Below are 13,560 nucleotides of genomic sequence, written 5' to 3' on the forward strand. Positions count from 1 at the left end.
GGATTTGAGTGCAGGGGTAAAGCTGTCTCTCTGCAGTTGTATTGAGATTTGGTGAAACCCCAACTGGAATATCACGGCACAGTGGTTAGCACTGTTGCCTCACAGCGCCAGAGACCCGGGTTCAATTCCTGCCTCAGGCGACTGTCTGTGTGGAGTTTGCACATTCTCCCCGTGTCTGCGTGGGTTTCCTCCGGGTGCTCCGGTTTCCTCCCACAGTCCAAAGATGTGCAGGTTAGGTGAATTGGCCATGCTAGATTGCCCACAGTGTTAGGTGAAGGGGTGGAATGTAAGGGAATGGGTCTGGGTTGGTTGCGCTTCAGCAGGTCAGTGTGGACTTGTTGGGCCAAAGGGTCTGTTTCCACACTGTAAGTAATCTAATCTAATCTAATCACGGACAGTTTTGGCCCCCTTCTGTGAGGGAGGAGATATTTACCACAGAGGGGCTTCAGTGGATTAACCCCTGGGACGACAGGATTGTCTGTTAAGGAGAGATTGGAGAAACTGGCTCTGTGTATCTAGAGTTTTGGAGAATGAGAGGTGATTGCACTGGAACTTGACGCATGGTGTGACAGTGGATGTAGATGGGGCTTTATCTCTGACCAGGAACCATAACCCTCAGGGAAAGCATAGGGGCCAGGCCATTTAGCACTGAGATGAGGAGCAGTTCCTTCACTCAGAGAATGCTGAATCTTTGAATTCTCTGTTCAAGACGGCAGGTTCGAGACAAAAATTGATAGAAAGCTGGAAACTAATGCCATCAAGGGACATCATTGAAGTCACTGATCAGCCATGGTCTAAGTGAATGCTAGGACAGGTTTGATGGGCTGAATGGCCTACTGCTATGTTGATTTTCGGGGTGACCATATGCAGCCCATCACCACCTGAATGCCCAGGGAGGAGATACTGTCTGAGCCCTAGCTGATCCCGTCATCTCTTTCACCCCCTGTTTCCTGATCTGCAGGTTTTCCAGTTGGCTGCTCACTTGGTGTACTGGGGCAAAGCAATAATTATCTACCCACTGTGTGAGAACAACTTCTACATGCTGTCCCCCGATGCTAATATCTGCATGTGAGTATGTGGCCACGTTCCCAGCAAGCAGAGGGAGAAGGGTACAGAAAGCTGGAGATTCTTTGAGGGCAGAAGTGGTCAAGATAGACCAGGTCTAGGTGAAACCACTGGGCATGAACCAGACTCCAGAGGCTGAAGGATCCGTGTGGTACAGCTGGCTCGACTAGTGTTTATCACCTAACCGTACTCTCAATTCCATTGGAGCTCTGTCTGACGTCAAGCTGTCTTTAAATCTGTTTCAAATTGTTAATTTTACTGAAGAGCAGAGCGAGAGGGACCCATCATCATGATTGGGAACAAAAATGCAGAGACGTGCAAATGTGTGTGTTTGTGGGTCACGGTGCAGAGGAAGCTTTACTCTGTATCTTATCCACTGCTCTCCCTATGCTTGGGAGTGTTTAATGGGGGGACAGTGCGGAGGAATCTTTACTTTGTATCTAACCGTTTGCAGTCCCTAACCTGGGAGTGTTTGGTGGGGGTCAGTGTAGAAAGCGCTTTATTCTGTATCTAACCCCGTGCTGTTCCTGACCTGGGAGTGTTTGGTGGAGGACAGTGTAGCAGGTGCTTTACTCTGTACCTAACGCCGTGCTGTCCCTGTCCTGGAGTCCATGTTTGAAGGGACAAGTATGTAGAAGTAGCTTTTCGGTGGGAATTTGGTTTAAAGTGTTTTGCAGGCCGCCATCACCAGCTCCACCTCACTCGGTATGTTTATTGCAGATACTCTCCGCTGGTTGAACAGTTTACTCAGCAGTTCCCTGGGAACGATCTGCTCAATGTCCTCTCCAAGTTCTCTCTGCCGACCTCTCTCTCGCAGTTCAAGAACCCACTGGCCCCACCCATGCAGGAGGTAGGAGCACGATGGAAGTCCCGGTTTGGCCCCTTGAGCATGTTGCGTGGTCTCCAGGCAGGATTGATGGGTGGGTGGGGTGCTCTGTCACGGAATAGTGACATTGACATGGGAGACCTCTATTCCTGCAACCCCGTTGATCTTCCTTGGCTTTCTCCCAGGCGCAGCTGGTTCAGATGGTGATCTGGATGTTACAGCATCGGCTCCTGATTCAGCTGCACACCTATGTCTGCCTGATGGTGCCGCCCAGTGAGGTGGATGTCGAGGTCCATGAGGAAGATAAGCTGCTGCCCTCTCGTGTCAGTGGGCGAAGCCTCAGTGCCCCCAATGCTCTCAGTTTTGGCTCACCAAGTAAGTGATTTCTTGTCCTGCCTGGGGAACGCTAATGAAATGTCACCGAACTCAAAACGTTAACTCCACTTTCTGCCTTAGGATGAGGAGATAGAGCATGAGCTAAAGTGAATCAAAGTAAATAAATAGTGAGAATTTCTGTACACTTTTACGTAGGAAATGGGGAAAAGCTAGCACTAGTCGGTGTTATTTTCTGGGTCTGTCGATTGTGAAGGAGCAAAAATGGCCTTTGCAGTGATATGTACTTCTTGTCAGATGTGGGAGTTTAAAGAGAGTTTAAGGGTTACTGCGGATTATATCTGCCATAAATGCTGTTGGATGCAAATCTTATCAGATCGAGTGAATTGGTTGGAGAGACAGATAGAAGCGATGAGGAATTTGCAACAGCAACAGTATGTGATGGATGGCAGTTATAGGAAGGGGGGAAAGTCTCAGATACAGTCTCACAGATGGGTTAACTCCAGGAAGGGTAAGAGAGATAGGCACCTAGGGCAGGAGTCTTTTGTGGATATACCCATTTCAAACAGGTATGCTGTTTTGGAAAATGTAGGGGGTGATGGATTCTCAGGTGAACATAGCACGAACATCCAAGTTTCTGGTATTGAAACTGGCTCTAATGTAACGTGGGATACGTCGGCTTCCAAGAGATCAATTGTGGTAGGGGTTTCTCTAGTCCGAGGTACAGACAGATGTTTCTGTGGCCAGCAGAGAAAAAGCGGAATGGTGTGTTGTTTCCCTGGTGCCAGGATCAAGGATGTCTCAGAGAGGGTGCAGAATGTTCTCACTGGGGAGAGGGGCCAGCAAGAGGTCATTGTCCACATTGGAACCAACGATGTAGGAAGGGAAAAGGATGAGATTCTGAAGGGAGATTACAGAGAGTTAGGCAGAAATTTAAAAAGGAGGTCCTCAAGGGTAGTAATATCTGGATTACTCCCAGTGCTACGAGCTAGTGAGGGCAGAAATAGGAGGATAGAGCAGATGATTGCATGGTTGAGGAACTGGTGTATGGGCGAAGGATTCACATTTTTGGATCATTGGAATCTCTTTTGGGGTAAAAGTGACCTGTACAAGAAGGATGGATTGCACCTAAATTGGAAGGGGACTAATACACTGACAGGAAAATTAGCTAGAACTGCTTGGGAGGATTTAAACTAGTAAGCGGGGGGGGGGGGGGGGGGGGGGGGGGGTGGGTGGGACCCTGGGAGATAGTGAGGAAAGAGATCAATCTGAGACTGGTGTAGCTGAGAACAGAAGTGAGTCAAAACAGTCAGGGCAGGCAGGTACAAGGTAGGACTAATAAATTAAACTGCATTTATTTCAATGCAAGGGGCCTAACAGGGAAGGCAGATGAACTCAGGGCGTGGTTAGGAACATGGGACTGGGGTATCATCGCATTTACAGAAACATGGCTCAGGGATGGGCAGGACTGGCAGCTTAATGTTCCAGGATACAAATGCTACAGGAAGGATAGAAAGGGAGGCAAGAGAGGAGGGGGAGTGACATTTTTGATAAGGGATAGCATTATAGCTGTGCTGAGGGAGGATATTCCAGGAAATACATCCAGGGAAGTTATTTAGTTGGAACTGAGAAATAAGAAAGGGATGATCACCTTATTGGGATTGTATTATAGACCCCCTAATAGTCAGAGGGAAATTGAGAAACAAACTTGTAAGGAGATCTCAGCTAGCTGTAAGAATAATAGGGTAGTTATGGTAGGGGATTTTAACTTTCCAAACATCGACTGGGACTGCCGTAGTGTTAAAGGTTTAGATGGAGAGGAATTTGTTAAGTGTATACAAGACAATTTTCTGATTCAGTATGTGGATGTACCTACTAGAGAAGGTGCAAAACTTGACCTACTCTTGGGAAATAAGGCAGAGCAGGTGACTGAGCTGTCAGTGGGGGAGCACTTTGGGGCCAGCGACCATAATTCTATTCGTTTTAAAATAGTGACGGAAAAGGATAGACCAGATCTAAAAGTTGAAGTTCGAAATTGGAGAAAGGCCAATTTTGATGGTATTAGGCAAAAACTTTTGAAAGCTGATTGGGGGCAGATGTTCGCAGGTAAAGGGATGGCTGGAAAATGGGAAGGCTTCAGAAATGAGATAACAAGAATCCAGAGAAAATATATTCCTGTCAGGATGAAAGGAAAGGCTGGTAGGTATAGGGAATGCTGGATGACTAAAGAAATTGAGGGTTAGGTTAAGAAAAAGAAGGAAGCATATGTCAGGTATAGACAGGATAGATCGAGTGAATCCTTAGAAGAGTATAAAGGCAGTAGGAGTATATTTAAGAGGGAAATCAGGAGGGCAAAAAGGGGACATGAGATAGCTTTGGCAAATAGAATTAAGGAGAATCCAAAGGGTTTTTACAAACATATTAATGACAAAAGGGTAACTGGGGAGAGAATAGGGCCCCTCAAAGATCAGCAAGGCAGCCTTTGTGTGGAGCTGCAGAAAATGGGGGATATACTAAATTAATATTTTGCATTTGTATCATCGATAGTCACAGGTGAGGTGCTGGAAGACTGGAGGTTGGCAAACGTGGTGCCACTGTTTAAGAAGTGCGGTAAAGACAAACCAGGGAACTATAGACTGGTGAGTTTGACCTCAGTGGTGGGCAAGTTGTTGGAGGGAATCCTGAGGGACAGGATGTACATGTATTTGGAAAGGCAAGGACTGATTAGAGATAGTCAACATGGCTTTGTGCGTGGGAAATCATGTCTCACAAACTTGATTGAGTTTTTTGAAGAAGTAACAAAGAAGATTGATGAGGACAGAGCAGTAGATGTGATCTACATGGACTTCAGTAAGGCGTTTGACAAGGTTCCCCATGGGAGACTGATTAGCAAGGTTAGAGTTCATGGAATACAGGGAGAACTAGCCATTTGGATACAGAACTGGCTCAAAGGTAGAAGACAGAGGGTGGTGGTGGAGGGTTGTTTTTCAGACTGGAGGCCTGTGACCAGTAGAGTGCCACAAGGATTGGTGCTGGGTCCTCTAATTTTTGTCATATATATATAAATGATTTGAATGTTGTGGTTCTGTTCGCCGAGCTGGGAACTTTGTTGCAGATGTTTCATCCCCTGTCTAAGTGACATCCTCAGTGCTTGGGAGCCTCCTGTGAAGCACTTCTGTGTGTTTCCTCCGGCATTTATAGTGATTTGTCTCTGCCGCTTCCGGTTGTCAGTTCCAGCTGTCCGCTGCAGTGGTCGATGTATTGGGTCCAGGTCGATGTGCTTATTGATTGAATCTGTGGATGAGTGCCATGCCTCTAGGAATTCCCTGGCTGTTCTCTGTTTGGCTTGTCCTATAATTGTAGTGTTGTCCCAGTCGAACTCATGTTGCTTGTCATCTGAGTGTGTGGCTACTAAGGATAGCTGGTCGTGTCGTTTCGTGGCTAGTTGGTGTTCATGGATGTGGATTGTTAGCTGTCTTCCTGTTTGTCCTATGTAGTGTTTTGTGCAGTCCTTGCATGGGATTTTGTACACTACATTGGTTTTGCTCATGCTGGGTATCGGGTCCTTCGTCCTGGTGAGTTGTTGTCTGAGAGTGGCTGTTGGTTTGTGTGCTGTTATCAGTCCTAGTGGTCAACAGATGCCTAAGGGAAAGAAAACAGAGTGAGGACATGCCACAACCCAAAGGACTAGCCACACTACCATACATCAAAAACATTTCTGAACTGACAGCCAGACTACTGCGACCACTAGGACTCATAACAGCACACAAACCAACAGCCACTCTCAGACAACAACTCACCAGGACGAAGGACCCGATACCCAGCATGAGCAAAGCTAATGTAGTGTACAAAATCCCATGCAAGGACCGCACAAAACACTACATAGGACAAACCGGAAGACAGCTAACAATCCACATCCATGAACACCAACTAGCCACGAAACGACACGACCAGCTATCCTTAGTAGCCACACACTCAGATGACAAGCAACATGAGTTCGACTGGGACAACACTATTATTATAGGACAAGCCAAACAGAGAACAGCCAGGGAATTCCTAGAGGCATGGCACTCATCCGCAGATTCAATCAATAAGCACATCGACCTGGACCCAATATACCGGCCACTGCAGCGGACAGCTGGAACTGACAACCGGAAGCGGCAGATACAAATCACTATAAATGCCGGAGGAAACATCACAGAAACGCTTGACAGGAGGCTCCCAAGCACTGAGGATGTCACCTAGACGGGGACGAAACGTCTGCAACACAAGTTCCCAGCTCGGCGAACAGAACCACAACAATGATTTGGATGCGAGCATAAGAGGTACAGTTAGTAAGTTTACAGATGACACCAAAATTGGAGGTGTAGTGGACAGCAAAGAGGGTTACCTCAGATTACAACAGGATCTGGACCAGATGGGCCAATGGGCTGAGAAGTGGCAGATGGAGTTTAATTCCGATATATGCGAGATGCTGCATTTTGGGAAAGCAAATCTTAGCAGGACTTATACACTTAATGGTAAGGTATTGAGTACAGGAGTTGGGAGGTCATGTTGCGGCTGTACAGGACATTGGTTGGGCCACTGTTGGAATACTGCATGCAGTTCTGGTCTCCTTCCTGTCGGAAAGATGTTGTGAAACTTGAAAGGGTTTAGAAAAGATTTACAAGGATGTTGCCAGGGTTGGAGGAATTGAGCTACAGGGAGAGGCTGAACAGGCTGGGGCTGTTTTCCCTGGAGCGTCGGAGGCTGAGGGGTGACCTTACAGAGGTTTACAAAATTATGAGGGGCATGGATAGGGTGAATCAGCAAAGTCTTTTCCCTGGGGTCGGGGAGTCCAGAACTGGAGATCATAGGTTTAGGGTGAGAGGGGAAAGATATAAAAAAGATCTAAGGGGCAACTTTTTCACACAGAGGGTGGTACATGTATGGAATGAGCTGCCAGAGGATGTGGTGGAGGCTGGTACAATTGCAACATTTAAAAGGCATTTGGAAGTGTGTATGAATAGGAAGGGTTTGGAGGGGTATGGGCTGGGTGCTGGCAGGTGGGACTAGATTGGGTTGGGATATCTGATCAGCATGGACGGGTTGGACCAAAGGGTCTTTTTCCGTGCTGTACATCTCTGACTCTATGGTCATGGTGGCATGCAAGAACTGACCATGGAAAACAAGGAGGTGGCAAACTGAGTCCTGTGTGTCTTCCCAGTAGAAGACTTAGAAAACTTGCCAATGGTGTTCGAAAGTCAGGAGGTGAATATGAGTCTGGAACTTAAAACATTTGCCATCACCAAGGAAAATAACAAACATAGCATCTTTATTCAAGATAGGAGGGAGAGGAAGTGGGAGAGCAGGAACCTAGAGACGTATTAACCTAGCATCTGTCAAGGGGAAACTGCTAGAGGCTATTATTTAGGAGTTTCCAGCAGGTTCATTGGAAAATCAGGTGTACGTGGCTTAGTGAAAGGGAAAAAGATGTTTAACTAATTCATTGGAGCTTATCTTTGAGGAAGGATAGAATCATCAAATACAGAAGAGCCCTTCCCAGCAAGTCTGTACCGTAAATGTACAGTACACCCTACACTATTCCCACCTTGCCCACAATCTTGAACATTATGATACATCAAGTGCTCATCCATGTAATTTTTACAGGTTGTGGTGTTTCCCACCTCAACTACCCTCCCAGGCATTACAATCCAGACACCACCACCACTACCCCTCCCCCACCCCACCCTCTGAAAATATTTAACCTCAAATCCCCTGTAAACCACCTCCTTTCGCTTTAAAATGATGGCCCCTTATTATTGACATGCCTGCTTTCTACCCACCCTATCCATGCCCCTCATCAGCTCACACCCCTCCATCAGATTCCTCTCTCTAACCTTCTCTGCTGCAAAGAGAATGACCTGAGCTTATCCAGCCTCCCTCATCACTGAAATGCTCCGTCCCAGGCGATATCCCAGTGAATGTCCTCTGCACCCCGTCCAGTACAATGACATCCTTCCGAGTGTGACAACCCCTGCTACAGGAACGATTGTTGTGAAATTTGAAAGGGTTCAGAAAAGATTTACAAGGATGTTGCCAGCATTGGAGGGTTTGAGCTGTTAGGGAGAGGCTGAATAGGCTGGGTCTGTTTTCCCTGGACCATGGGAAGGCTGAGGGGTGACCTTATAGAGGTTGATAAAATCATGAGCATGTAGAGTCAAGGTCTTTTTCCCAGGGAAAAAGCAGAGTGAGAAGGACCCATCATCATGATTGGGAACAAAAATGCACAGACGTGCAAGTGTGTGTGAGGGTCACAGGGCGGAGGAATCTTTACTCTGCATCTAACCCAGTGCTGTCCCTATGCTTGGGAGTGTTTGATAGGAGATAGTGTAGAAGGAACTTTACTCTGTATCTAACCCCGTGCTGTCCCTGTCCATCGGCATAGGTTTAAGGTGAGAGAAGAAAGATTTAGAAGGAACCTAAGGGGGAAGTTTTTCACACAGAAGGTAATGTATGTATGGATTGAGCTGCCAGAGGAGATGGTGGAGCTGGTACAATTGCAACATTTAAAAGGCATCTGGAAGTGTATATGAATAACATAGCACTTAGAACAGTACAGCACAGGAACAGGTCGTTCAGCCCACATTGTTGCGCTGAACATGACATCAAATTAAACTTATCTCTTCTGCCTGCCCTTGGTCCGTATCCCTCCATCCTTGAGGAGTCATGTGCTTATCTAAAAGTCCCTTCTATGCCCCTATCATGTCTACCTCCACCACCACAGCTGGCAGCGCGATCCAGACTTCTACCATTCTGTAAATGTTCCTCCTCTCACCCTAAATACTTGCCTGCTAGTTTTAGAGATACCAACTCTGGGAAAAAGATTCTGTCAGAAGGGATTTGACCGATTAGGGCCAAATGCTAGAAAAAGAGATTAAGTTAATTTAGGATATCTGGTTGGCATAGACAAGTTGGACTGAAGAGTCTATTTCTGTGCTGTACATCTCTATGACCAGAGCTGCACACAGTGCTCCCGCTGTGGCCTAACCAAAGTCATGTCCAACTCCAACACGAATGAGATGGAGAAAGGGGCAAAGATGTAGTGTACATGGGCTTCGCACATGCATTTGATAAGATTCAAATAAAGGAAGTTACTACTCTAGATATAAGTTCTTAGTGTACAGGATAAAGGAATGGCTAGCTCACAGGTTGTGACGAGTGGAGTGGTTTTCACTGCTGGGCCCTCAACTGTATACGTTTTACACCAATGGTGGATTCAGGCATCAGAGTGCTCCTGCTCTGATACAGCCGATTTCTGGGTAACACATTGTGAAAGGAATTCTGAAGTCATGGCCCTCCTAATGAGGGAGCAGCGATACTGCTCCATGTCAAGATGTTGTGTGACACAGGGAGAAATTTGGAGGTCTGATTTTTCCCCACAACATTGCTGCTGAGGTTGTGCAGGACACTGGTGAAGCCTATTTGAGAGTTCTGCATCCAGTTCTGGTCTCCCTGTTAGAGAAAGGACATTTTTAGCTGGAGAGGGCTCAGGAGAGATTTACCAGGATGTTGCCGGGACTGGAGGGTTTGAGTTATAAGGAGAGGCTGTGACTTTTTTCACTGGAGTGTAGGAGGCCGAGGGCTGACCTCATAAAGGTTTATAACATCATGAGGGGCTTTGATAAGGTGAATGGCAAGTGTCTTTTCCCTAGGGTGAGCGATTTCAAAACTAGGGAGCATTTTTTAAGGTTAGAGGAGAAAGATTTAAGGAGGGGGCAGTCTTTTACATGGAGAGTGATTCATGTGTGGAGTGGACTTCCAGCTGAAGTGGTGGATGCAGTTATTGTTCTAACGTTTAAAACACATTTAGATAAGTACATGCATAAGTAATGTTTTGGAGGGATATGGCCAGCAGCAGCAGGTGGCACTAGTTTAGTTTGGGATTGTGGTCGGCATGGACTGAAGGGTCTGTTTCCATGCTGTATGACTCTATGACTCTATGACTATGACAGGGTGTGGGATTGAATGTAGTTCAATTTGCTGATGACACCAAAGTAAGTGAGAAGTTATTGAGAGGAAGCACTGAGTTTGCAAAGAGCTATAAACAGCTCAGATGCTTGAGCAAACTATTACAAACTATCTGCAGACATGTCCAGTTAGGCAGTAGGAAATCGAGAGATTGCACAACTCTGTGGATGCAGAGGGATCTGGGTGACTAGGAAGGGAAATGGATTGTTGCTGTTTATTGAGAAAGGGGTAAGAGTAGGGAAGTTTCACTGGAACTGTACAGGGTCCTGGAGTACTGTTGTAGAGTTTTTGTCTCCAAGGTTTGAAAAAGGATATAATTATGCCGGAAGCAGTTCAGAGAAGATTTGCTTGTTTTGTTCCTGGGATTAGGGCCTTATCTTCCAAAGTTAGTTGGAGTTACAGAATAAGACATGATCCTCTCAAGACATATGGATGGATCTGGAGAAGTGATTTCCTATTGGGGGATGAGACTAGAATCAGGGCACACAGTTTAGAAATAAGGCCAGATGGAGCTGAGGATTATTTTTCTCGTGAGTCTGTGGGATTCTTACCTCCAGAGACTAGGCCACTGCATTTATCTGAGGCTGAGTTAGACAGAGTTTTGATCAAGGGAGCTGAGGGTTGATGGTGCGGAGAAACACACAGTAAGAGGAATTGACACCCCCGTTGGATCATACTATCCAGCAGAGCAGGTTCAAGGGGCTGAATGGCCTCTGCTGTGTTTACAGAATTATAGAGCCATACAATACAGAAGAGGTGCTTCGGCCCATTAAATCTGTTCCAGTCTACAGACAACAAGATGGAAGTTTAAGTTATATCGTGACTTGGAAACTGCTTCCTCTGTGGTGACAACGTAACCAAACTATTTATTTTTATTTTGCCCAGTCCTGTAAGTGTTGCTTTTGATTATTTTTTTCTGCCCCCTCATGGGCTTTACCCTCCCCCACCCCAAGCAGTCTTTCACTCTGTGACCTTCTCCCACAGCCAGCAGTGACGACATGACCCTGACCAGCCCAAGCATGGATAACTCCAGCGCTGAGCTTGTTCCTGGAGGTGACTCACCACTGAACAAGCGCATGACCGAGAACCTGCTGGCCAGCTTGACCGAGCACGAGAGGAAAATGATCCAGAACATTCCAGCTGCCCAGAACCAGGAGGATCTGCGTATGCTTGCAAAGTACGTGCTGGCCACATTTTGGTGATTGGTGGGGGGAAAGGTGTGGGTTGGTGGTGGTGCTGTTCATAGTGATCTCTTAAAGGGTTTCCCTAGACGACAAACCTCCCACCCTCCAAACCACCACCACCACTACCATCAAAGAGACTAACTCAACACGGGCTCAGTAGTTAGCACTGCTGCATTGTGGCACCAGGGACCCAGTTTCAATCGCAACCCCAGGTGACACCTTGTGTGGAGTTTGCACATTCTCCCCCTGTCTGCGTGGGTTTCCCCCTGGGTGATCCGGTTTCCTCCCACAGTACAACGATGTGCAGGTTGGCTGTGTTAAATTGCCCATAGTGCCCAGGGATCTGCAGATTTGGTGGACTGGCCATGCTAATTTCCGTTGTGTCCAGGAATGTATAGGAGAGGTGGATTAACCATGGGAAATGCAGGGTTACAGAGATAGGGTAGAGGGGTGTGTCTGGATGGGATGGTCTTCAGAGGGTTGGGTGTGGACTCGTTGGGCCAAATGGCCTGCACCCACACTGCACGTGCATTTGTGTGCGAGTGTGTCGCTCAGTAGTTACCTTTTTCCTTTTGTTCATCACATTCACTCCCTCGCTTTATATTTTGTATTCTCTTCTCTCCCTTTCATTCTTTTGGCTGTGCACTCTCTCGCGCTCTCTTTCTCTCTCTCACATATTTGTGTTCCCTTGCATGAGTCTGTGCACTCTCCTTGTGCCTACACTCTTTCTCACCTACACATGCACTGTTTTTCACTTGCACCTGTCTGCCTCTCACTCACACGCACTCTCTCTCTCTCTCTCCTTTTCAGACTCTTGCATTATTTCCGTGGCCGGCACCACCTCGAGGAGATCATGTACAATGAGAACATGCGACGCTCAGTGCTGCTGATGCTGATCGACAAGTTCCGCAGCGTCCTGGTTGTTCGCAATCACGAAGATCCCATCATTTCAGTCTTCCAATCTCCCTTCGTGTGAAGAAACCTTGTTTTTGTTTCAACAAAAATAATAACCAAGGGACTCAGGTTGGTGCCAACCATACACTGCCCAAATAACATCTCAAATCTTTTCGTTTTGTCTCTATTTTATTTTGACTTCCTCGAATATTTTACTGCTTCCTGCTCACCAGCTCTGAATGCTTCTGAGAAATTCCAGGATAGCACGAAGCCCCTTTTGTTAAACTCTGGCTAACTAAAGGTGAAGTCATCATAGTCCCAGAGGATCATAGAGGTACCTCCCGTCAGAGAGAGGCCAGGCGAATGATGGTGGCTTAACCTGAGGGGTCACCACACTTCAGGCAAGGAGCAAGGCTGAGAACTCGGGACTTTCATGGTGACCTCAGTCGGTGCGGGAATTGAACCCACACTATTGGTTTGGCTCTGTATTACAAAGCAGCCATCCAACCAACTGAGCTCGCTGACCCACTTCTAACTACGGGCAAGTCGGTCGAACTGAAACCAGTGCAGCCAGATAATCAGGAATGGAATTAACAGTTGTTAACAGAGGCTGTGGAATAGAAGGTACAGCGATGACACTTGACCAATGTCGATTGTAGGACTGGAAATGAAGGGTTTAATAGATGGGTGACGGTCTTCCCAGAGTAGATGCAAGGCAGCACAGTGGTTCAGTGTTAGCCACTGCTGCCTCACAGCATCAGAGACCCTGCTTCAATTCCAGTCCCGGGCGACTGTCTGCGTGGAGTTTGCACATTCTCCCGTGTCAGCGCGGATTTGCTCTGGTTTCCTCCCACAGTCCAAAGATGTGCAAGTTAGGGTGGATTGGCCATGGGAAGTGTGGCATTACGGGACAGGGTAGTGGGAAGGGGTTTGGGTGGATGCTGTTCGGAGGGTTGGTGCAGACGCGATGGGCCAAATGGCCTGTAGCCACACTGTAAAAATTCTGTGATTCACTTCCACTGCTTTGGCAGTGCCCTGAAGTCATTGGCAGAGTACCTGTCCACGATTGTGTTGATCTGCTGTGGTACCTGTTCCAGCCTGAGGGCGTAGATTTAAGATGATGCAGGATGCCCCTTTGATCTGTCCTAATCCCACTTTGCCATCTGCCTTCCCTGCTCAAAACTGATCTGACCAGCAGGCTTCAGTTGAAGTGAGTAGGCCGCATGAGTTGGGTGTAGCCAGGTACTT

General features: G+C 47.1%; 1 protein-coding gene across 1 annotated transcript; it reads left to right on the forward strand.

Moving 5' to 3' along the window:
- The first annotated feature begins 961 nt into the window (after positions 1-961).
- On the forward strand, positions 962-13,147 carry nprl3 (NPR3-like, GATOR1 complex subunit). Its single transcript, XM_087985275.1, has 5 exons — positions 962-1,068; positions 1,786-1,915; positions 2,077-2,266; positions 11,219-11,411; positions 12,229-13,147. The coding sequence occupies exons 1-5, from the start codon at positions 1,040-1,042 to the stop codon at positions 12,392-12,394; spliced, it is 708 nt and encodes a 235-aa protein (XP_087841401.1). The 5' UTR covers positions 962-1,039; the 3' UTR covers positions 12,395-13,147.
- The last annotated feature ends 413 nt before the right edge of the window (positions 13,148-13,560 follow it).

The sequence above is a fragment of the Chiloscyllium plagiosum genome, unplaced genomic scaffold (genome assembly GCF_037043375.1).
Source record: "Chiloscyllium plagiosum isolate Xiang-an unplaced genomic scaffold, Cpla_swu_hap1 HiC_scaffold_51, whole genome shotgun sequence".
Classification (NCBI taxonomy): domain Eukaryota; kingdom Metazoa; phylum Chordata; class Chondrichthyes; order Orectolobiformes; family Hemiscylliidae; genus Chiloscyllium; species Chiloscyllium plagiosum.